General features: G+C 40.3%; 2 protein-coding genes across 5 annotated transcripts in view; one reads left to right on the forward strand and one right to left on the reverse strand.

Annotated features, from left to right (window-relative positions):
- Nucleotides 1-3,697: 3,697 nt before the first annotated feature.
- LOC131233401 (potassium transporter 7) lies at nucleotides 3,698-22,647 on the forward strand. 3 transcript variants are annotated; one of them, XM_058230104.1, is made up of 11 exons: nucleotides 3,698-3,837; nucleotides 4,273-4,535; nucleotides 5,818-6,046; nucleotides 6,727-6,975; nucleotides 7,116-7,166; nucleotides 12,702-12,962; nucleotides 16,485-16,537; nucleotides 16,762-16,876; nucleotides 17,492-17,746; nucleotides 20,035-20,557; nucleotides 21,579-22,647. In XM_058230104.1, exons 2-11 carry the CDS (start codon nucleotides 4,299-4,301, stop codon nucleotides 22,117-22,119), a joined length of 2,514 nt encoding a protein of 837 aa, XP_058086087.1. In that variant the 5' UTR covers nucleotides 3,698-3,837; nucleotides 4,273-4,298; the 3' UTR covers nucleotides 22,120-22,647. The 3 variants fall into 3 exon arrangements, with proteins under 3 accessions (XP_058086087.1, XP_058086078.1, XP_058086095.1); XM_058230095.1 differs by having other exon boundaries at nucleotides 3,726-4,535; XM_058230112.1 differs by having other exon boundaries at nucleotides 3,731-4,535; nucleotides 17,492-17,647.
- Nucleotides 22,648-24,109: 1,462 nt separating this feature from the next.
- The window catches only part of LOC131233419 (copper-transporting ATPase PAA1, chloroplastic), a 55,109-nt gene continuing 53,959 nt past the window's right edge, over nucleotides 24,110-25,259 (reverse strand). Inside the window, exon 17 of one of the 2 annotated variants that reach the window (XM_058230122.1) lies at nucleotides 24,110-24,836. In XM_058230122.1, the coding sequence (XP_058086105.1) occupies nucleotides 24,573-24,836 (264 nt within the window). In that variant the 3' untranslated portion in view covers nucleotides 24,110-24,572. The remainder of the gene's footprint in view (nucleotides 24,837-25,259) is intronic. The other variant, XR_009165243.1, reaches the window with a different exon arrangement.

Below are 25,259 nucleotides of genomic sequence, written 5' to 3' on the forward strand. Positions count from 1 at the left end.
GCCCCAACTCGAACTCGGCCGGGCTTGGTCCTTATGCCTGATTGGCCAGCTCAGCTCCGCAACTCTAACTAATTCGAGCCCATGCAACATTTTCACATACACATAAATTGTATCTTCAAATTCTCACCATTTTACATCCAAGCAACGATTGGACAACTATTTCATCTAACACTTGATAGGCAACATCGAAATTTTTTTGTTTTTTTAAATTATTTATTTCATATACATATTTATCTTGTCATCAGCCGATGCTTCATTGTGTTGTTTTGCCAAACACTTGGTGAGCAACATTAATATCAAAGTGGGCCACCAAATTGGTTTGATCCGAGTTTGTTTGAGTTGTGGTTCGATTTATGTTGCGTTAAGCTCAGGTTAGGTTAAACTTAGTTCGAAATTTTTTCGGGATAAAAAACTCAGCCAATTCGGCCTCAGCTCAGTTTCAAACCTAGTTGAATGGAGCTTTTTCAAATCGAGCTAACTTGGTTCCTGTACAACCCTACTCACAACTATGAGCTGACCACGTGAAAGATTGCTCACGTTCGCACCTTCTTAGGTGAGAACGGGCACGCCTTTAAACACATGTCATGGTAAGAAATCCGAACGTGATGTATAACTACGTGAAACTTTTTGGCCATATTTTAGACTGATCCAAAATCCTTGGGCCATTAAAAAAGAAATATTATCCTCCCTTGATTTTCCTCAACCCTTTTCTATGGCTGGATAAAGTTTTGGATTAGGTTAAAATTTAGCCATGAGCTTTTCATGGGATGCCTTGTCACTTGGAGCGTATGGATTTTGTGTCCGTATGCCAACTTGTCACGAAAGGCATTTTTCCATATAACATAGGACATCCGTACCATGAAAATAGACAAAAGTCAGGCTCATCCGTTTATTAGATAGACTACACACGAGTGTTGAGTCAGACCATCGATCGTCCATTGATTCAACGGGATGGCTCAGTCGATGATCAGAACGGCCTGATTTTTTTCCAGGTGAATTCCATTATAGGCCTATAGTTTGCGTTACCTATATTTTCTAGCCTTTCGTCAAGAAGGATGCACACTTACGCAGTGTTTCTCTTCTTAACCATCTGTTTAAATGCCACAAATTGAAATACAAAAAATCTTGTATCAATGGAGATTTTGAGCGCATGGCCCATCTACCGTGGGATACAACATACCAACGGTCTAGATCACTGATACAAGGATCCCACTTGGCAAAAAAAATGAAAACCGTAGGATCTTGTGAATATCCATCGGGTGGAGGATGATAGTAATCCATCACCCCCGTGAAAAGGAAACGGATTGGCTACTCCCCGTGCCACCAGCGACGTGGCTGGTGGTCTGTGCTATGTGGCCCTATAGTGATGTATGTGTTTCATCCAAACCATTTATCCATTTTTTACAAATCATTTTAGGGCTTTATCCCAAAATTTAAAGGGATATAAACTGACCACACTGCTGGAAAACAATAGTAATTGGATATCCACTATTAATATACTCCTAAGGCCTAACGTACTGTTTATTTGACATCCAACATGTTGATTAGGTCATAAAGTCTCAGAATAAGGAAAAAAACAAAAATAAGCATGATCCAAAACTTTTATGACCCCCAAAAAGGCTTTTATTGGTCGACGCTCATTCAACACTGTTTCCTGTAATGTGATCCACTTGAGATTGGAATATATCTCATTTTTGGTCTCATGCCATGAAATGATCTTGAAAAATAAATAAACGGCATGGACGAAATACATATATCATAGTGGGGCCAACAGAGCACTGACCAGGCTAGTGGCGGGAGAGTAGCCAAACTGTTTGTGCTAGTACCAATTGGGGAACGGATTGGCTACTTCCCCCACCAGCCAATGGCTGGTGTTCAGAGGTATGTAGGCCTCACTATGGTGTATGTATTTCATTCATACTGTCCATCTATATTTTTCAGATAATTTTATAGTATGAGACCAAAAATAAGTTATATCCTAATTTCAAGTTCACCTCATTATAGAAAGAAACAATGTTAAATGAGCGTCAGCCATTAAAAATCTTTTGTAAAAGTTTTGGACTAAGCTGATATTTGTTTTTTCCTTTCATCTGGGTCTGTATGACCTAATTAAGAGATTGGATGTCAAATAAACAGTACAGTGGGCCTTAGGAGGATATCAAATCACTATTGTTCTCCTGTGGTGTGGTCCACCTGAGATTTATATCCATCTCATTTTTGGAATCAAGCCCTAAATTGATCTTTAGAAATGGATGAACGGAATGGATGAAACATATACATCATGGTGGGCCCACAGAGCACCGACCACAGCCACCGGGCTGGCGGCAGGGGAGTAGCCATTCCCCGTCCGGTACTGCCCCATTCGGACGGCGCATAGATTAGCTGTTGCCCGAGTAATAGCTTTGTGCGTGTTACCCTTAACGTAGGGCCCACCTTAATGATATGTTTTATATCCACTCTGTTCATCCGTTTTTGCAACTCATTTTAGTGTATGATTCCAAACATTACACATATACAAATCTCAGATGGACCACTCCAGAAGAAAAAGCAATAGTTTGAATAATCACCTTTAAAAAATTCCCAACGCCCACTTCAGGAATATCCTGAATGTTGATTTTCCATCTAACCCGTTGATAAGGTCAAATTGAACTCGATGAAGGGAAAATACAAAGATTATCTTCATCCAAGACGTTTGTATCCTATAAAAAGTTTTTAATGGTCATTCACCACTTTTCCCATTGGTGTGGTCCACCAGATACTTTAATGTGATTAGGTTTTGGGACGATGTCCTTAAATAAGCTAAAAAAACGGATGGGAAGCATTGATATGAAACAAATTCATCAAAGTGGGCCCTACACAGTAACAGTAACACCCACTAAACTGCTACCTGGGTAACCGCCAAGAACGGAAGCGGATTGCCTGTGACCCAGGCACAAAGATACTCCTGTGCGCGGCGCTACGTGGGGCCCATAGAAATGTAAGTGACAAATCCACTCCGTCCATCTGTTTCGAGAGACTATGATAGGGTAGTAATACATCCAAAACTCACGTAGGCCTTACCATTTTAATCTGTTGGATTTCCTACCCTGAGGGGCATCTCTGTCAGGGGATTTGTGGGGTCCACCATGACGGATATGTTTGATCTATGCAGTCCATCCATTTTAAAATATCATTTTATATTATGATACCAGAAAGGAGTCAGATTGAATTCTTAAGTGGACCACACTACAGGAAGCAGTGGGGATTGAATTCCTACCGTTGAAAACTTTCTATGCGCACCTTAACATTTATTTGCCATCCAACCTGTTGATAAGGTCATGTAGACCTGCACGAAAGGAAAATAAAATAAAATCAGCTTGATCCAAACATTACGTACCCCCAAGAAGTTTTCAACGGTAAGCTTTAAATCCCTACTTCTGCCTGTGGTGTGGTCCATTTTAAGCCTCAATATTTCTATTTTTTGATGTTTAGAAATATTATCATTTAAAAATTTATGAACGGAGTGGATAAAATATATACATCACTGTGGGCCCGAAGATCCCCTGACAGGACCGTCCGTTCCTAGCTAGGTTCCGGTGGGTGGGGGCAGTACCCAATTCGCGCCCCGTGAAATAGGCTTGATTTTGACGCTCAAGCCGTCGGGCACTCGCCGCGCTTCTAAAAGGGGTGCGCATTACTCACCCAGCGCATGTTAGAGCTTTTACCGGCTCTAGTTTGGGTGCCTTCGAACACAACCTGGAACCGGTTTTTTCTTTTTCCTATACAACGAACTGCAGAAAAAACCGGGAAGACAACCGGAATTTCCATGGATAAAACGCCCTGAACAGAGCGCCTCTGGTCTTGATTTCTTACTTCGTTTTCGTTTTTTAATATTCTCTTCTTTCAGCTGAATTTCAGACAAGATCCGTTGTATTTGGATTCCAAGAACTCTCCTCTTTGGTCCCTTTTTTTTTTTTCTTTTTTTTCTTTTTTTCAGATTTCATTTCCTGCTGTTGGATTCAGGGTTTTACTCCGTTTCTCATCTACTTTGATGTTTTCGTGATGTGGGGTTTCCATACTTTTCCTGTTCTTGGTTTACTGGGATTTTGATTTTCCTTCCATCTCCTACTTTCGATGTTTTGGGAAGTTGGTTTTCTTGGATTTCGATTTTTCTTCCACTTCTCAATTCATCTGATGTATTCTTGACTTGGATTATCGGTAAATTGGCGTTTCTCGATGCGGTATTTCGGTTTCTGTCTTTGCCTTTGATGCTTTGAGATTTTCCGTTTTAAGGGAGTTCCTCATTTTACACTGGATTAATGGCGGAGGAAGGCGCGGAGAGGGAGAATGGCGGATTGGTGACGATGGATTCGTTGGAATCGAGATGGGTTTTTCAAGACGAAGACGACTCGGAAGAAGATTTGCCTTCTCGGATGGGTTTCGATTCTGAAGAAGATGAAAACGCTGAGCAGCGGTTGATCAGGACTGGCCCGCGGATTGATTCCTTCGATGTCGAGGCACTTGAGGTTCCCAGTGTTCAAAGGCATGACTATGATGTAAGTGGAAATTTGTGTCTATCATTTACTTTTCAACTTTTGGTTGGATCCTGAAGCTGTTCCAGTTTTCTATGATATGACTCTAGATTGTAGATTTCAATTCACATCTGTTTCCGATTGGGGAGATCCAATCAGAGGAATTGAATTAATGGATATGTAAGTCCTTTTGATCTGCTAATTGCATTGGAACTTTATTCCATCCTTGTCACTACTTTCTGTTATTGAAACATATTCGAATTTTAACGCTATTCAAGGTAAGATTTTACTTCACAAGTTGCATTTATTTTGCTCTATTTGTTGGATCCGGCAGTATTGTCAACATTCAAAATAATGTTAGTTCATTTTTCCTATCTTTCGTAGTTTATTATTATTTAATTTTATAGTTACTTGTTAGATGCCTGGGCACTATCAAGACTGATTTAATATTAGTCAACAGCCAATCTTCATGCGGAGATTCGATAGCATTGGCATCACCTTAATGAGTTGCACAACTGTTATAAGTACATCTGGTGAAGAACTCATGTTGCTTGCTAAAGGCATTGCCACCTTAACTTGGAAGTTGCATAAGAGCTGTCTCTTGGTGCCTGACCATAGCTGCTGCTCTTGCCAGCTACCCCAACATGGCATCTCATGTTCACATTACCCAGGCATAGAGTGGGTTTGGCATTTACACTTAAAATTGAAGGCTTTGAGATGGGTCATCATCATCTAAGCACTATCCAAACTAATTGGGGTCAGCTACATGATTCCTGTTCTGCAATTCAACTCTATCATGGATCAGATCCTTTATATCAAAGTGTCTGGTAACATAGGCTTGTGCAATGTGATGTACAATTTCAGCCATCTTACATACAATCCTCATTTGCTCGATGAACAATGCTCTCAATGCTTAGTATCCCACACCCGATCACATTTCATAGATAGAGAGAGCTTTCACTTTTTCACAGCATATGGACCATTTTTACTAGGTCTGAATTATGAAATGTTGTCTGAATATGGCGTTATTCCCCTTGTAGTTAGATTGTCATGAAGCTTTTGTACTGAAACTATTCTTCCTTGTAATAGTACTGGGCTCCATATTTGTTTAAACCATTAGATCTTGCATGAAATCAATCTATCTTTGTTCTTGATTCAAGCTGATATCTCGACCCTTTCCTTTTGAGTCAATGGAAACAGTTGTTCCATAAAGTGTGAAACTTCGGTTAAGAACTGGCTGATTGCGCTCACCTGAGACCTGAACGACTATGGAATTGCTGTCTGAATTGTTTAAATTTAATTGCAGGACTTTACCGTGGGAAGGAAAATTGTGCTAGCTTTTCAGACACTTGGAGTTGTCTTTGGTGATGTCGGGACGAGTCCTTTGTATACGTTTGGTGTGATGTTTAACAAATGTCCTATCCGCGGGAAGGAAGATGTTCTTGGAGCGCTCTCACTGATTCTGTATACCCTGATTCTAATACCGCTGGTGAAATATGTCCTTGTTGTTCTTTGGGCAAATGATGATGGTGAAGGTACGGTACAGGTCATTAACCAATCCTTTTTTTTCTCTCGATTCTCATGATCTGGGTTCTGTTAGGTGCTTAAGTAAACAGAAACATTTGTTTTGTTACAGAGGAAATGACCAAAGTGAGAGTGGTACCGATTCACAACCATGGTCGAACCATTGATTGCAGTTCCAGGCATTTTAAGTGGATTTGAAATGAACAGTAATTGCAGTTTGAGTGGCACTAGCCATAGCGAGAAATCTCGTTGATGGAATTTTTTTCCTGGAAATTTCTAGGGAGATTTTCAAATTTCGAGTTTTTTTGGGGATATTATCAAGAAAATCTTGCTGAAAGAAAATATATTTTAAATTATTAAATAAATGTAAATTAAAAATGTGTGTTTATATAACACATTCTTTATTTATTTTTACTATTTCGAGTCAATATTGTGTTAATATTATGATAAAAAATGCGATATTTTAGAATCTGCCGAGATTTTGAAAATGCAGCGATAAGCCGATAACATTATTTAGTGTATTTTTCGTGTTTTTTGTTCAGAATCTTGGCGATATTTGTCACACTGGCGCTAGCCCCACATCTGTTATTTACTCTCTAGCGTATCAGATTATTGTTGTTGAATCAGATCAAGTGTCCAAGTGCAGCCTTATCTGTCTTCTCATGAGGGCATGTTTTCTGTGTCATAACAGGGGGCACATTTGCTTTATACTCGTTGATTTGCAGGAATGCGAAGGTCAGTCTTCTCCCAAACCAATTGCCATCTGATGCTCGTATATCGAGTTTCAGGCTCAAGGTGCCGTCGCCTGAGCTTGAGAGGTCACTAAAAGTTAAGGAGCGTCTTGAGAATTCACTGGGACTGAAAAAGCTTCTGCTCGTGTTAGTGCTTGCCGGTACTTCCATGGTGATAGCAGATGGGGTTGTTACTCCTGCAATGTCAGGTTATGTATTGTTTTCCTGGGAAGAATGTTATCATGTAGACCATTCTTCTTGCATATAAAAGGCCTTCTTCTTCTATCTAAGATCCAGTTATGTTTTATTTATTTATTCCCTTGTTCATTTCCCCCCCTTCAAATTGCAGTTATGTCGGCTGTGAGTGGTCTAAAAGTTGGAATATCAGGATTTGAGCAAGGTAATCCTATAGTCTATTGATTATGTCTATGGCTCAAGAAGTATTCTTGTTCTTTATTTGTTTCCGTGTTTATCATGGATAACCATATGAAAGAGACTTCAAAAGGCATTAAAATTATCATGCAGTTATAACTCGATAATTTGCAATTTAGACTTTAGAAGCAATATCATTTGATGGAACGTAGGAGTAGCACTAATGTGTAATAAGATGAGGGAAAGTAGACTTAGATGGTTTGGTAATGTGCAATGTAGACCAAGAACTGCGCTAGTTAGAAGTGAGTTGGTGCAAGTTCAATGCTTTAAAATGGCAAGCGGAAGGCCCGAAAAGATGTGGCTGGAGGTAGTAAGGAAAGACTTGATGACCTATGGTCTAACTAAAGTTATGGCCCTTGATAGAGTGGAATGGCAGAAAAGGATCCATGGAGTCAACCCCCAATTAGTTGGTATAAGGCTGATATGATGATGAGACTTCAAAAGCAATAGTTAGTGATTGCTATGATAATCACAAAGATTTATTAAAATAAACTAGTCAATGAATGTTCGGCCATTGCATGCCTTCAACGTCTTTACATATGAGTTGTTCCTACATATAGTATTATCTTTTGATAAGTAACACATTTATTATTCGTCATCATAGCCTCGTCCAAGTTATATAGGGTCCTTCAACCCTATTCAATTGGGCTGTCTTCAGTTTTCTTAGCACATGGCTGAACCATCTCAACCAGCTCTTAGTCATTTTATCTCCAATTACAAGGTTGCTTCGTATAATTCCTTCTTAATTCTGTCCTTCCTAGGCTTCCACAAATCCATCTTAACATTCTCATCTCTGCAATGTTCGTTCATGTCGCCTTCTTAATTACCCAATTCTTTACTTAGTATGGCGTAATCGGTATATAGCTGTCTCTTTAAATTTCCTTTAAGTTTCATTGGCATGCAGTGCTCACACAACAATCTAGAGATTGCATTACTACATCATTCAGCAAGTCTTATTATGTGATCACTAGAGTGCAGATAGCAAAGGTGATCATTGTGAGGAATCCCCTAGCTATCATTTCTTTCACTTAAGTCTCACATCTTCTTTTTTTTTTTTGAAGGTTTAAGTTTCTCATCTATTAATCCTACTAAAGTTGCATACTGGATACTCTATCTTGATTCTACTAATTTTTTAGCTTGTAGATTCTAAAGCCTTCCTCCAAACCTTCAATTCTGCCTTAACCCCCCCTCTAGGCTCATCCACCAACCCCACATGTCCTTATTGTAGATATTGGCAATTAATTCCTTTATAACAACGGTAAAAAGTTAAGGGCTTAATGCATACCCCTGATGGGAGGCCCAAGAACACACTTGTCTCACCATAAGCCCTTCTCACTCTTGTGAGAACACCCTCATATGTGTCCCATTGATGCTAATAGATATTTTTAGGACCCCTTTCCTTCTAATCACATATCACATAGCCTCCCTAGTTATGACCTCTTAGGTGTTTTTGCTCATTAAAAAGAAGAAGAAAATTCTCTTTCTTTTCTCTAATCTTCATGAGATGTGAAGAAGCCTTCCATGTGATTTAGAAGAGTGATTGGTGCGAGGCCGATCTTCCATCAACGTGAGCACGACGTTCTCATCTATCCGTTTTGAGTTCCTTCTTTACAAGGTATTTGTCATAACTTTTGATTTCTCCCATCCAAATTCTTCATAACCCCTTCCAAACCCTTCCAATCCCTCTCCTTAATCGTTCCCACATCAAACCCAACCTTGGGACCCAAAACCCTACCCTACCGAACCCACACGTGCGACTGTACGGCCACACATGTGAGCCCATAGGGCTGGCCACACGGTCCCCCTTCATCTCTTTTGTTTCCTTCTCTTTTCCCATAAAAACCCTTTCCATTCCCCCTTCCAAACTCAAAGCCTAATACCCGATTCCAAAAATCCCCAATTTCAACAATTTTTCCAAACCCAAATTCCCAAATTCCCCTCATTCATCTCAAATCCCTAGGCACCAACCATCCAAAACTCTAATTCCCCTCTGATTAAAACCTAAATAACTAATCCCTGTACCCAATTAAACCCTAATTTCAAGTTTTCCCCAATTTCCCTAAACCCTAGCCTTACCCACACCCAAATCTAAATAGTCATAGGTAGTTTTAGATTTTCCCTTTTAAGTTAGGATAATCCCTATGCTATTTGGATGTGTCTGCATCAATTAGATCCTAGTTTCATGTATTTAATGTCTTGTCGGATGTATGCTTGTTAATTTAGGTTTGAACTTTTTATAACTTCTTCTTAGAATCATGGAATGTGAGATGGTATTTAGTATGCTTTTGATTTTTAATTATTTAAATTAATTTGCTGATTGGTCTCCATTCATTATTTAGTTTCATACATCGATCCTGTATTACTTTAGGGTGAGCAATTCAGCACCTCTGATATCCCACATCCAATTTGCGGATGATACATTGTTGTTTTGCGAAGCGTAAGAGGACAAGATCGTCAACTTAGCTTGGTTATAAGGTGTTTCAAGGCAGTGTCATGGAAAAGGGCTAACTTGACCAAGCATGAGATGCTTGGCGTGCACTTGGAGAATGCCGAGCTTAGTCGCTTGGCTGGCCTCTTTGGGTGCAAGGCAAATTCTTTCCCCTCTTCCTATTTGGGGCTCCATCTTTGCATTGGAAAGCCAACAAAGCACCTAGGGGACAATGGTGGAAATATTTGAGAGGAAATTGGTTGGTTGGAAGGGCCGTTGCATGTCTCTTGGTGGATGTATCACCCTCATCAAGGAGGTTGTCTACTTCATGTCGCTTTTTAGATGTCCGAAAGCAGTTATTGGTCACCTTGAGAAGCTTAAGCATGACTTCCTATGGGGTGACTCGGTGGAGAAGAAAAAATTTCATTTCATTCATTGGTGCAAGGTGTGTAAACCTTTCATGAAGGTGGAGCCAACATTCCGTAGCATGGACCTGATGAATCAAGCCCTCTTGGGCAAGTGGTGGTGGCAGTTCGGGGAGGAAAGGAACGCTCTTTGGAGACAAGTTATTCAAAGCAAATATGGGGGGTGATGAACAAGGGAATCTTCTAACTATAGAGTGTCGGCAGTTTGGAAAGGCATCTCTAGCTTGGACGCTAAAATAAAGAAATGTCTCACCCTCTCTTTGGGGAATGGACAGAGGATTCAGTTTTAGGAAGATGTGTGGAGGGGTGATTTGCCTCTTCACATCACCAGGCCATCTATTGCTAGCCTTGCTCTGGATCGCATACTCATGGTAAATAGATGCTATGATTTTAGTGGTAGTTTGGTTGTTTGGAACCCTCCTTGTTGTCATACCCTTGTGAGGACGAGATTGATGGGTACTCTGCCTTGTTGGATTTCTTGCATTTGTCCACTCCTTCAGTAGACGAGAACGATATCGCCGTTTGGAGCAAAGATAAGTCAGGTAGTTTCTTGGTTAGATCCTTCTACTATTCGCTTCTCATTAGTGGGGCCACGACTCACATGTGGGCTTTTGGTTGGCTTGTTGGAAGAAAGAGAGTATTGATTATCGATAACCTACAAAAGCATTCCATGGTTATCCCCAACATGCGTCCTATGTGCAAAGCTGATGCCAAGACGGTGAACCACCTTTTCATTCATTGCCCCTTTGCCAGCTTCATATGGACCTCTATTCTCAATAAGTTTCATCCAGTTTGGACCATGCCTTTCGGCGTGGAAGACCTCCTAATGGCTTGGAATGGTGTTGCTCTTTGTAAAAAGTCTCAAGCTGTGTGGAGGCTCAATCTTCTCGTTGGCATGTGGTCAATTTGGCGCAAGCGGAATGATAGATATTTTCATAATGTAAGGGGGTGGAGTGGGTCGTTACCAATGTGTGGCTCTCTATTGTTGAGTGGGCGGTGAGCAAGGGTTGGATGGGGTAGTTGTAATCTCTCCTCCAAGTTGTTTTCCCTTTGTCTTTTTGCTTGTTTCTTTCTTTGTTTTTGTAGTCTTTGGCACTTGCTCATCGCCTTTTTAATGAAGCTTGTTATCTTTCAAAAGAAAAAGAAGAAGAAGAAGAAGAAGAAGCTAACAAGGCATTTACAAGAAGAGGTCCATAGTGTTTGTTGTTTTCAAATGACATTGTGTTGATTGACGAGACGAGGAAGGCGGTGAATGCATAGCTAGAACTATGGAAGCAGCTTTAGAATGTAGAAGATCTAAAAATTAGTTGGATTGAAAAAGAGTGTAGGGAATGCAATTTTAGTAACAATAGGAGTGGAAAGTATGAATTAGTTAAGATTGTAGACCAAGACGTACGCCAAAATGACCATTTTTCGATAGCTTGGGTCGAAAATTCATGAGAGTAGAGAGATGGAGAGGGATCTCATAGAATTAGAATTGGGTGTGAAGTGAAGATGTGCCTTTAGAGTTTTCTGTGCTCGCCACATACCAATCAAATTGAAGGGGTAATTTTATAGGATAGCTAGATGTCCAGCCATGCTTTATGGGACAGAATGTTGGGAGGTCAGGAACACAACATGTTCATAGGATGAGCATAGCTGAAATCAAGATGTTGAGATGGATGAGTGGCAAGATACAATTAGAAATGAATACGTTTGAGGGAACATAGTAGTAGCATCAATACATGATTATTGATTAGATGAGGGAAGGTAGATTTAAATAGTTTGGCCATGTGCAATGGAGACCAAGAACTGCATCAGTTAGGAGTTGGTTCAAAGTTGAAGGCTCTAAAAAGGGGAAGGAGAAGAGCCAAAAGGACATGTATGGAGACCTATGGTTTTACCGAGGATACTTTCCTTGATGGTGTGGAATGGTGGAATGGGATTCGTGTTGCTGACCCCAATTAGTTGGGACAAGGCTTAAGATGATGATGATGAATCCAATCATGGGCATCTCCTTGAACGGAATATATCTTTAGGATTTCTGATTTCTTTATGATTCTATATCAGTGCTGTAACATCCTTTTACCTCTCCCAAAAAAGAAAAAGAAAAAAAAGAAGTTTCGTAACATCCGTTTAGCGATGAAGATTGTTTGATTAGCATCTATGATTTAACTAAAGCCAAACAGACCCCAAAAAAATGGGCACGTGAAGACAAAATTGGGTCACCACGTGAACAGGTCAAGGCACTAGTAAATTGGAAGCATCTTTACAAAAAAAAAGGTAAATTGGAAGTGAATTGTATTTCAATATGTAGTCTAAGACGTGGACTTGGGAGGGTTAGATTTGGACTTGAATAAGCTCCGTTGTATAGAGAAACCAGGTAATACAAGTAATACAGAACTATGGAAGGGAGACAATTAATAAACCATGTCAATATCTATGAAATCTTATATCATGAGTGTTTGGATAAATATCTCAATACTTTAGTTATATTTTCAGAAAAGGTGTGGTCTTTTCCCCCCTTTGTATGCCTCCATTTGAATCAGGTTCAATGCATGTTTACTAAGCTTGGGTTGTTTCACATCTTTACATTTTCTTGTTAATTACAGTATCATGCTCGACTACAAGGAAGCTGTATTGATCATGTATTCTCCTTCAAATTCTGCAGATAAAGTGGTGATGATTTCGGTTGCGGTTCTTGTAATTTTGTTCAGTGTACAGAGGTTTGGAACAAGCAAAGTTGGGCTGGCAGTTGGCCCTGCTTTATTCGTATGGTTTTGTTGCCTTGGGGGCATTGGGATCTACAACCTCATAAAATGTGACTCAAGTGTGTTGAAGGCATTTAATCCTGTACACATCTATTATTTTTTCAAGAGGAATTCAACACAGGCATGGCTGTCTCTTGGGGGTTGTCTTCTTTGTGCAACAGGTAGCCATATATTGACTCTGCACATTCTCTATTTTGGGGAGTTTGCATAACTACTTTCTTGCACCTTTTAATCAAGTCTTAAGTGACTACAAAAATTGGAATTCTAGATGCATGCTACTGATCATGCACCAATTCCCATGGAATGTGTTTCAGTGTGAAGATTTGGACTGCTTGGCCGGTGGGCCCTAATATTTTGATATAAGGAAAATAAATACCATCGCCTGCTCATGGGCCGTGCTCTGATTGAATGATTAGGATCATATGATTGGCCTGATTTTTGGGTGGTCCGTTCACAGTGGGGCTTGCCAGCCAAGTGCTCTGGATCAGTTACATGCTTGCCATGTGTTCCCATGGGAACTTGTGTTTTTTATATACGTTTTTCTTTCGCAAACTGCAAAAATACTCCCTCGATTGTATATGACCTTTCTTCCGTCTTTTAGGATCAAGAGTTTTTGCTACTTTCTCATATATATATATATATATATATATATATATATATATATATATATATATATATATATATATGACCTTAAGGGGCTGTTTGGCTCCCTTGAATCTTAAAGGAGTCATGAATTAGTTTCCAAGAAACAGATTCCCAGTGAAAGAGATTTTGTATATGGTGTTTGGGTACTAGGAAAGCTATAATCAGGACTCCAGTTTGTGTGTTTGGATACTGGGAAAGAGTTTATAGGAATCTGTTATCATTTTCAGAAACATATGATTATTGGATGGGAATTCATTTCTGAAAATTTTGAAACCCATCTTAAAGATGGGAATCATAAGAATGGCAAATTTTAGGAATTGAGAATTCATTTCCCTGCCTTTCAAAAAAGAAAAGAAAAGAAAAGAAAAAAGAAAAAGTAAAAAGAGAAGAAAAGGAAAATTCATTTCCCATAATTCCCAGGACCCAAACACAAATTCAGCTTCTTTGATGGAATCCATTTCCTAGGGGTTGGATTCCAAGGAGCCAGATAAACCCTTAGGCTTTAAGTATTTGTATTCAAGAAGCAAAATAGTGTTTATTTGGAAAATAACTTGGTAAAGCTTTCGTATGTTTGGGGTAAATTGAATGTTGCTGCTATTTTTCATAGGCCTCATGTTGTTTTTATCTTTGAAGAAACTGCAATATACCAATCAGAAAAAAAAGAAGATCAACTTGTAATGGCTAGTGCTTGACCTACAGTATTGGATTTTTTTTTTTTTGTTTTTGTTTTTTTTTTGGTTTTTGTTTGAAAGGTGAAATTTATTGGGCACAAAGCTGAAAAAGATGGAAACAAGAAAAGAGAAAGACAACAAAAAATAAAAGAGGGAAACTACACAACCTGAAAACTGGCAAACTAAAAACTGAAAAAAAGTAGAAATACAACAACACCAGCCCCATGGCCGGAAGACCCAAAAAACCACCCTAGACTATACTCCTGCTGCGGAAGCATCGGTTGTTCCTCTCGGTCCAAATGATAGGTCTTCAGTGCTTCCTACCCAGCTTTCGTCCTTGCTCCACATGCCAAGTGAAAAGGAAACCTCCAATCGAGGGCAGCATCACCCAGGAGACCTTTGCGAGCGAGAAAATACCGGCCCATATGACCGCCGAGAAGGATCAATGTGTTCGATTGTTTCTGACTCTCGCTTGCATAAGAGACAGATGTTCAGAAGGATCATACCTCTCTTTTGCAGGTTATCAATGGTGAGGATGCGCTCCTACCAACTAGCCAGGCGAAAGCCACCACCTTTGTGACTTTTGACATTGGATGTTAAAGAGGTTTTCATCTACCATATCCAAAATTTGGGGCAGTTTCTGCCTTAACATCATAGGATATAGGGTGAAGGATTGTGCAGACATTAGAGGTGATAGAATTCATGGAACATAATGCTAAGAAGGAAAAAAGAAGGAAATCCTAGAGTTGCAGTCCCTCCTCTTGGTGTTACAGGGCGTCCTCTTATCTCCCTTGAAAGCCGATGAAAGGATCTGGTTATGGGAGAAATCTGTAAAATTCTCTGAAATCCTTTTCCCACCATGCATCCTTGGTCTCCTCTATGCAGTTTGCTAAGCTTTTGTGAAGAGTCCCCGCACCCCCAAGAGTTTCAGCCTTCGCGTGGTTGGCGATTTGTCAAAAAATCTTGACAGTGGACAAGCTGAAGCACTGGGGTATGGCTATCCCAAACAGATGCATTATGTGCAAGGAATCAGAGGAGAATGTTGCTCACCTGCTCCTTCATTGTGCAGTTGCATCTGAGGTCTGGAATTCTTTACTCTCGGAGTTCATAGTAGTATGGTTGAGAGGTATATCCATTGAGGAGGAGTTTATTAGCTGCAAAAACGCCCCTAACAATGGGAAGAGGAAGCAGTTGTGGAAGTTGGTGCTGTATGTAGTTTGTTGGGAGGTTTGGAAAGAAAGGAGCAATCCGATATTTAAAGATATCCATATTTACAGAGTGCTCTAGCTGATAAAATCGAGGGCTCTATCCGAAGTTGGTGCTGTATGCAGTCTGTTGGGAGATTTGGAAAGAAAGGAACAATCCGATATTTAAAGATATCCTTATTTCCAGAGCTGCTCTGGCCAATAAAATCAAGGGCTCTATCCGAAGTTGGTACTGTATGCAGTCTGTTGCGAGGTTTGGAAAGAAAGGGACAATCCGTTATTTAAAGATATTGATATTTCCTTTCATTAACCTGTTTATACACTGTCCTTTCATTGACCAGGTTTGGACGGCAATTTTAAAATTATTTGATATTCCTTGGTCCTTCCCTGATTCGACGGGTCGGTTGCTCAAAGCCTGGCACGGGACTACTCTAGGCAAGCAAAAAATAAAATAAAATACAGTTTGGAGAATGGCCCTCCTGGCTGTTTGGTGGTCAGTATGGGAAGTAAGGAATGGGAGGTGTTTTAATGATGAATCCAATTCAGTGGAATCCTTGGTCCAAAGAGTTCAGCAGTATATAGTAGAGTGGGCCTCTAATTCTGTGAACTTAAAGGGTTGTAATATGTTCTGTATTGGAGGGTAATCATCCCGCTATCTCAGCGGGTTGTATCCCTCCTTGCTGTTTTCTCTGTTTCTTAAATAAAGCAATCGGTTATCTCTCAAAATAAAATAAAATAAAATTCCAGAGCTGCTCTTTCCAATAAAATCAAGGGCTTTATCCTTGAACGGGCCATTCCTTCTCTGGAGTTTTTAGGAAGGCCAAACGATGCTTGGTGTAGTGCTACTGGGTAATGCTCTCTTGCGGCCCATGGCTAAATTGAATGTTTTAAGCTAGTGGCCTGGGTTCATGTTTTTCTTTTTGTCCGGCTGTTTTTGTTCATGGCTGCTTTGTATACTGCTTTTTTTTTTTTCTCTTTGAAAGGTTGCTTTGTTTCCCACTTTGTGGTTCCTTTTTTCTTAATGAACTCTCAGTTGCTCAAAAAATAATAAAAATAATAAATAAAAATCATAGGGTAGGGTTCTACCCATTTCGGTGCATTGGAAGAATTTATTTAACATTTTCCCATTATCTAGGATTATAATCGGCTGATCTCATTTCAGGTTCCGAGGCGATGTTTGCAGACCTTTGCTACTTCTCAGTGAGATCGGTGCAGGTAAAAGAAGCATGAGATATGTTACATAAATGCATAATTTTCACATATTTTCTTTAGGGTACAATTAGTTAATGTTTTGATAAATAAATATATTACAGCAATGCTGGATTTTATGGGCTTCTTCTGTTTCCTCTGAAATTATCTTTGTTCTTCTGATTAGTTCAAGACTTGTTTGGTTCTCATCAATCTTTGTTCTGATTGCTACGGGCTACATATTTTTGCAGCTTACCTTTGTGTTTCTGGTTCTGCCTTGCCTTCTGTTGGGATACATCGGCCAAGCTGCATTCCTAATGGACAATCTAACAATGTCTGAGGATGTTTTCTTTTCTTCCGTTCCAAGTAAGCTCAATTTGTGTTTTGTTTGTCTGCATGAATGATCTAAATTCTTACACAGATAGTACTGTTATGTCACGTACCAATGAGTCAAGACACTAAGCTTTTAGGATCTTACACGTTAATGAAAAAAGTAAGGCACCTCTGGACGAGGCTCCTATAGTGTTAGCTTCTAGGATCATTATTTAATCATAGGTATGGCATATGACGAACGCGTTTGGAGAGAGAAAGGGGGAGATGGAGGTCAAAGGATGCAGGCTTCTTGCACACACACACACAGAGGGAGGGAGGGAGGGAGCTGTGCTCGAAATCCATTTCCATGTCCTTTTAAAACCCAAAGTTTCAGTGAGAAGGTAAAAACTAATTGCATGGCCAAAATTGTCCCTGGCTGAGCTTTGTTTATGAGACCTTTTTTTTTTTTTTTTTTTTCATATCATAGGTAATTAACAATATTCTATTCTAATATATATTTTAATATTTTAACATAATTGTATGGGTGTATTGGTTAATTGGGCTTCTCGAAGTTACTGTCTTACACCCCATATCTGTGTGCAACACACACAACTAACACAACCACCAGTAAGAAAACAAAAACTTACGATGTATCACTGTTGTCTTCAGATGGAGCTTTCTGGCCTGTACTCCTCATAGCCAATGTTGCAGCATTGATCGCCAGTCGTGCGATGACAACAGCGACATTCTCATGCATAAAACAATCCACAGCTCTTGGGTGTTTCCCTCGCCTTAAAATCATTCACACGTCTCGGAAATTCATTGGTCAGATTTACATTCCTGTGGTGAATTGGTTTCTGCTGGTTTTCTGTCTGGTTTTTGTCACCTCCTTCGTGAGCATAAACGAGCTGGGGAATGCATACGGTAACGCAATAAAATTACCATCACCGCAAATCTTCATCTTTATTCTGTTTGATTTTTTATTTTTATTTTTGCAGATGCATTATACATGGTCGTTTCTTTTACTCATACTTGAAAATCAAACTTGTTACTTAAAAAATATTGATGGGCTGATACATAGGACTGCAGTGTGAATCTTTATATTTGTATAGGCATGGAAAAACTGCAAATTCCATCTCTCTTGGGATAAACAAGACTACTAAAATTCATTGCTTTTTTGACAATGTTATAAGATCTTCCATTCCAAAGTTCAAATATCCATACCTGAACATGGTAAATCCTCCCTGTCTTGGGTTTGGATCTTATAGTTAGAATGTCAGGGGTTGGCCTGGGAAAGCCCAACAGGCCTCAACAGAAAAGGACAGGCCTGACATCCAGCCCAGGCCTGTCTGACAGGTCTTTGGGACAGCCATTCACAGCCCTACTTTTGTTGCAGATCTAAGCATATACTCTCTAGTTCTGCAATCCAGCTGATGTGGTGAAGTAGCGGCATAGGCAAGTTGGTCATGCTGTTGAAATGATGACAGTTGACTATATGAGGCCAACTTTCCTATTTATTCTGAACAAGGAACTTCCCTGTGTGGAAGTTAGTTGCTAGATGTGGGCCCCATGAATGGTCTATCCAAGCCATCGATCTGACGGCCCTCAACATGGATGGACCATTCCCTAAAATCTTCCAAATTGGAGGATCCTAGTCATCAAATCTTTTGTCTTTCCTCTACCGAATGTGGTTTGTTTGTGGATTACTTTTTAACCGTGCATTTGCATGCCAACAACGGGAAGGCTATTGTTGACAAATTGAGAGGATATTCTGGTAATGGTCCACCATGATGGGGAGTGTCAGATCGATGGCTTGGAAGGACCAACCATTAGCCTCACATCTACAAACTAAGTTCCGAACAGAGAAGTTCCGTCTTTGGCATGAATAGTTAACTCACATTTTAAAGAAGGCGAAGCGGGCATTAAAGACTTAAAGATGATGAATCAAGCTCTTCTTGGCAAATGGACTAGGAGATTGGGGACGGAAAGTGAAAGTCTTTGGAATAAGATAATCAAGAATAAGTATGGCAGCTCAGTGGGGGACTGGTGGACAAAAGACTCATCTTTATATAGGGCCTCTGCTCTTTGGAAAGGTATTCTCCAACTGAAAAAAACAGACTATCAAAGAGATTAGTTTTGAGCTAGGCAAGGGAGATAGAATTCGCTTCTGGAAAGATAAGTGGATGGGAGAGTTTACTCTTAAAGAAAGATTCCCAAATATGTTCCGGCTGGCTCCAAACCAAGATATCTGTGTTGCTGACTGCTACTCGACTAGGGAGGGTAAGACGGAGTGGAACCCACAATGTAGAAGGAATCTCGAAGACGGGGAGATTGAGGATTACGCAAATCTGCTTGGCTGCATTTATGAATCTAGTCCTAATCAATCAAAGGCCAACAGGATCATTTGGAGAAAATCCCTTCTGTTTACTGTTAAATCGCTATACAAGCTGCTTCTCTACAACCACAGTTCTCCAGCCCATCACACGTCGCACCATGTCTGGTACTACTCGGCCCCTCCGAAGAATCTGGGCTTTGGCTGGCTGGTTGGGAAAAGAAAAATCCTGACGATTGATAACTTGAGAAGAAGGGGTATGGTCTTAACAAATATTTGCCTATGCTGCATGGGGGAAGAAGAATCGGTCGATCATCTCCTCATTCATTGCCCTTTAATAGCTTATATTTGGGCAGATTTTCTTGTGCGATTTAGAATCAGCTGGTGTCTTCCGGGTTCGCTGGATCTGCTCCTAAAAGCCTGGCATGGTATCAGAATAGGAAAGAAAGAGACTATGCTTTGGAGGATGGCAATTCTTGCTATTTGGTGGTCTGTTTGGGAAGAAAGAAATGGAAGATGTTTTAGGAATATGTCCGATACCGCTAATGTGGTGGCCTCCAAAGCTAAATGTTTGTTAGTTGAATGGGCCACTCAAGTAGATGCTTTTAAGGATTTTGATTTTTTTCTCCTTGGAGTGTAGGTGTTTCTGCTTTCTCAGCAGTCTCTCACTGCTACTTTTGTATCCTTTTCTCCTTTTAATATAAATCGTTATCTTTCAAAAAAAAATAAAAAATAGTTAACTCGCTCTCAGACAATATTTTCAACTTGGCTTCGCTGAGGTTTTCTTTTCTTTCTACAAACCAGTTCAGTTTGTAACTTTCTCTATGTGCTTAGTTCCCTTTTGTTCTTTCTCTTTACTGATCTCGAATCCGTTCCACAGGCATTGCTGAGCTCGGAGTGATGATGGCAACGACGATTCTAGTAACCATTGTCATGCTTCTTATATGGCAGATAAATATCATTGTTGTCCTCAGTTTCCTCGTTTTCTTCTTGGGGATGGAATTGGTTTTCTTTTCTTCAGTATTATGGAGTGTGGGAGACGGAAGCTGGATCATATTGGTATTTGCAGCCATAGTTTTTATGATAATGTACATCTGGAATTACGGGAGCAAGCTCAAATACGAAACTGAAGTCAAGCAGAAGCTGTCAATGGATCTGCTGCTGGAATTGGGCTGCAACCTCGGGACTATCAGAGCTCCTGGCATTGGCTTAGTGTATAATGAGCTGGTGAAAGGTATTCCGGCAATATTTGGCCATTTCCTGACGACCCTTCCGGCCATCCACTCTATGATCATATTTGTTTGCATAAAGTATGTGCCGGTTCCTGTAGTGCCTCAGAATGAAAGGTTTCTCTTTCGGCGGGTCTGCCCAAAAAACTACCACATCTTTCGCTGCATTGCCAGGTACGACCCTTGAACTCTGGAGATTGTAATATGGGTACAAAGGCAATCAGCATTGCTTTGTGTGTGTGTGTCAGTCAGAGATCTTAGTCCGTGAGTCTTTCAGTTGAATATGGACCATTGACTAGTTTTGCTTCAAGTCATTCATTCATTATCAGTGCACGAATGGTTCAAAAACAAGAATGCTGAAACATTCAAAATCATATGATGATTTGCTTTGTAAACCAAACTTTATTGTGCTCAATGCAAAAAGATTTTTCTTAAATCTGTAGTTTCAATTCGATAATGAAGTAGTCTATGAAGCATCCCCGGTAGATTATGTTTCGAGAAATGCAGAGGCATTGTCCTTCACTAATCTTTAAAGCGTCAAGGTTGTCATTCATCCCTTTGATTCAAATGCTCATGAAGAATTCTGCAAACTGCCACACACATGCAAGTAATGCAAGCACGTGAGACCTGGGCCAGAAATTTAGGAGTCAATGGTGAACATACCCAGGTTCATAAATCTGTTGGCCACACTTGTATGCAGAAAGTGGATGGTTAGAAAGAAAATTTCAACCAGATGCACTGAATGTACATGTGGCACACCCTCTAATTGGACCAGACTAGCTTCTTGGAAAACATGTTCATGTTAATGACCCACTCGTCATATGGCCTATATCTCACACCAGTGTGCCAGGTTGGCATGTGTGCTGCTGCAATTCATCTCTTCAATCTTGATTTTGTATTTCGCAGTGTTTATATGCATGGACTGATCTGCATGATCCACTAATATGAGCATTTACATAAATCATCCATCACTATTCCTGGAAAAAAAATGATGCTGCTGATGATAATGGCTACGATTCCAAAGCAATTAATATGCCTTTAATTCCCAAATAATTATTAGCCCATATTTTAAATCATTTTTCTTTTGGAAGGGAAGATAGCAGCAGTTGTAGTTTTAGAATTCTTCTACGACCACACTGGATTAGCATGCACTCTAACATCAGTCTTGATAATGGAAATTCTATCACCTCAACAGGTATGGCTACAAGGACGTGCGCAAGGAAAACCACCAGACATTTGAGCAGCTGCTGATTGAGAGCCTCGAGAAATTCATCCGCCGGGAAGCCCAGGAACGGTCCCTGGAGAGTGACGATGACGATGGTGAAACTGAGTCTGAAAACGAGGTGGGTTCGAGAATTCTAGTAGCTCCCAATGGGAGTTTCTATTCACTTGGGGTGCCACTCTTGTCCAATTTCAGAACCACCGGCAAAACGATTATGGAAGCAAGCACCTCTGGCGAGGTGGGGCCCACTCTTCCCCCAGCCGATCCAGGGATGTCGGAAGCACAGCAGAGCCTGGAGAGGGAGCTCTCCTTCCTACACAAGGCCAAAGAGTCAGGGGTGGTATACCTTCTCGGGCATGGAGATATCCGGGCGAGGAAGGACTCATGGTTTATCAAGAAACTCGTGATAAATTACTTCTATGCATTTTTGAGAAAGAACTGCCGAAGAGGTATAGCGACTTTGAGTGTGCCACACACGAATTTGATGCAGGTGGGCATGACTTACATGGTCTGAGGCCTGCATTTCCAGCCGAAAGAAGGCAGTTGTTTTTCCATTTTTCTCTCTCATGGCATTTAAATTCACTGGCTTGGTTCGGAAGGCGTTGGACCACAGTTTGCTTCCCAAAGCGGTGGGATCATGTGGGGTTTTATTAGTCAATTTTGAGGGGCTGGCAAGAACTGAAGATGCTTTATAAATGAGTAGATAGGGGCTGGCCCATGTCCTTTGATTTGCTTACTGGTGAGGGCCTTTGCATGCCTGCCATGAAACTCCCATGATTTCTGGTGTAGCTTTTGGCCGTTGTTATCCATGTTCATGGATTGTTTTTCCTACTGGCTTTAGGAAGATATACGAAAGAGATGGTTGTAATTACATGACGGATATGCAAAGTGAATGGATGGATGTTTTTTCATTTTCGTAATGCAGATTGAGACCTTACTGTATGTGACAGGTAAAAAGATAGCCTGTTGTTAGATCAGGTTTATCCGTGACATTTGTGCTGTGAAAATTCAGATCAGGAATGTAGAGTGCAGTTTTGGTGCTTGTGGAGAAGGGTACAGGCCATTTGCTGATTGGGCCACACCTAAGCAACAGATCCTGAGATCCTGGACATCAACTTCATCAGAATAATTGGGTCCTTGCTCTTACTCCAGTGGTAGACTCTCAGGAGTTTCAACACCTGGTTGAGGGTTCGAGTACCCATATTGGTCAAATCCCACTACAGCGTGAGTGTGTGGTGGTGTGTGAAAAAAAAAAAAAAACACTTCGTCAGAATAGTTAAGAAGTTTGCTTGGGGTGTGTTTGTCTTTGCTAAAAATGTGCTTTTTTTACCCTGTGATTTTAATTCTAAAATTACATTTTTAGACTAGTATTTTTGGTTAGCCACCTAATCAATTTTAGAAACATAGAATTTGCATATATATATATATATATATATATATATATTTGCAGTGCCTAGCCTCCTGATTCCTACAAATGGTTTCTGCTTCTACAAATTTGTGAAAATCACTCATAATTTTTACATATCTCATTGGACGGTTTATTAATTGCATATAGGTATAGAGCTGTACACCACACGGCAAGTAGATCTGAGATCAAATCCATCCATTGGCTGGTATAATGCACGTGTGGTCACGATTTGTATTGCACACTCACAAGGGCCTTGGCAAATCTCATCTCTGGAGAAGCCCTTGCTGTAACTCCACCTGCAGCGTTGCAGGCCCACCACAATGACTCCATCCATCCGTCTTACCATATTATGTTAGGTTATAACTCCATAGAAAACAGTGACGATTCAACGCTCACCATTGAAAGCATCGTAGGTAAATGTTTTTCACTATTCATATAAGCATGCTTAGGAAACAATTCTCATCCACCACACTCGCTAGAGCATCAAAGATTTTCCTTTTTAAGTGGGATTTCTCTTTTTATAACTTGGTTTCTTGAGAATTAATTCTAGTTGCGTTAGTTCAAGTTGAAATTCCACTTAAAAAAGAAGAGAAACTTCCGACTCTCAAGCAGTGTAATGGATGACATGCAGAAATTTCATTAGATACACAAGTTAGGTTAAACTGTCCAAATCATGGTTCCCAGATTAGATGTATCACGAACCAAAGATTAGGCTTATTTGATTATCCGACTATCAGATTTGCGTACATGTATTGGAGGGTAAAAAAATGAATAGGTATTCTTGTCCTATTTCAGCAAGAAAGTGTCAATGAATCTGATTTTGGGAATGATACTTGGCGACAGTGGCTTCCACAATTTGGACAGTTTGATTTTGGGCTGATGCATGCCATGCGTATAATTTCTGAGTGCCTGCGTACCAAGTGTCATGCCCTGCCTGAGTATCCTCCGCTTATAAAAAGCCATTTTTACATCCATTTGGGAAGTAAAAATGAAACGAACAAGGATCTCTCTCTCTCTCTCTCTCTCTCCCTCTCATGTTTCCTTTTGAATAAAGAGATATCGTGCGTAAGTAACAAAGCATCACACAGGGTGGGTGTAAAGGAAAAGGTGTTCCTGGTTATGCTTCTCAGATAAATGAAGACACAGTCTGAGGGAGATGTTGTTCAACTTTCAAAATTCATAACCTGCATATACAAACATCCGTACAAGTTACTCTGAAAGCCACCCTTTAGAAGGAAAATTTATCTGAGAAAAGAGACAAGGCTCAGCTCTTCAGAACATGATACTTTTTAGCTGTTTTTAACACAATTTATTTTTGACAAAATAATGAGTTTACATGAAAATGTTTTACTTCATTGCTGGCTTCCTCTGTTAGTTTAATTAAACGCACATTTGACTGTATCATCATTCCACCAGCAGACTGCAATCTTTGATGTGACGTTCTCCGTCAACCTTCAACCCAACCCATTACTATCAGATGGGGTATCTGCTTTAACTATTGAATGGTGGTTTTTACTACTTTAGAAGGATGTAGTAAGTTAGATCTATGGCGCTGCCAATCAGGCATTTCTCCATTTAGCAGGGTAAGGTTTCGTTTCCCATTTGCTATTCTTGTCCATGGGCAAATCGGGATTGGAGCTGGTGTTGGTATCCTGTGAGAAATTCCCATTAAGTTTCTGTTTTGAGGCGAACCTGAGCCTCAGAAGCAGTGAATTCGTCATCACACCCACTGAACTCAAACCCATGAGGGCCCCGGCAATAGATGGAGTCAGCATAGTCCCAGTCACTGGGAGCAACAGTCCTGCAGCAATTGGGATCCCAACCTGAAAAGCAATCATCATAGAAGGCAGTTTTGAAAAACATAAAAAAGGCTAATTGAAAGTGCCAATGAACGAAATTTCAAAGGTGCCAATGAGGAAAAACGATGCCCACTAAAAAACGATTTGTCAGTCTCTATTGTTTCTGAAGCCTTCCTTGTGGCATGCTTTTATGCTTTTGGCTCAGTCATGGATTGGCCATACCCCAAAGATGTCCTGAGGGAACAATCTTTAACCCTTCCATGCAAATAGATGGTTAAAGAAATACGCAATGATCACCATCGATGGAAAAGGGTCCAACATTATATAGCTATAACATCCATTACAAGAGACCTGTTGAGCACGGTCCATACATGTGGGCCTGTCAGATCAATGGTCTGGATCAACAAACCATTTGCCACTTTGTTCGGACTTGGGGCTTGAGGACAC

Source organism: Magnolia sinica, chromosome 2 (genome assembly GCF_029962835.1).
Source record: "Magnolia sinica isolate HGM2019 chromosome 2, MsV1, whole genome shotgun sequence".
Classification (NCBI taxonomy): domain Eukaryota; kingdom Viridiplantae; phylum Streptophyta; class Magnoliopsida; order Magnoliales; family Magnoliaceae; genus Magnolia; species Magnolia sinica.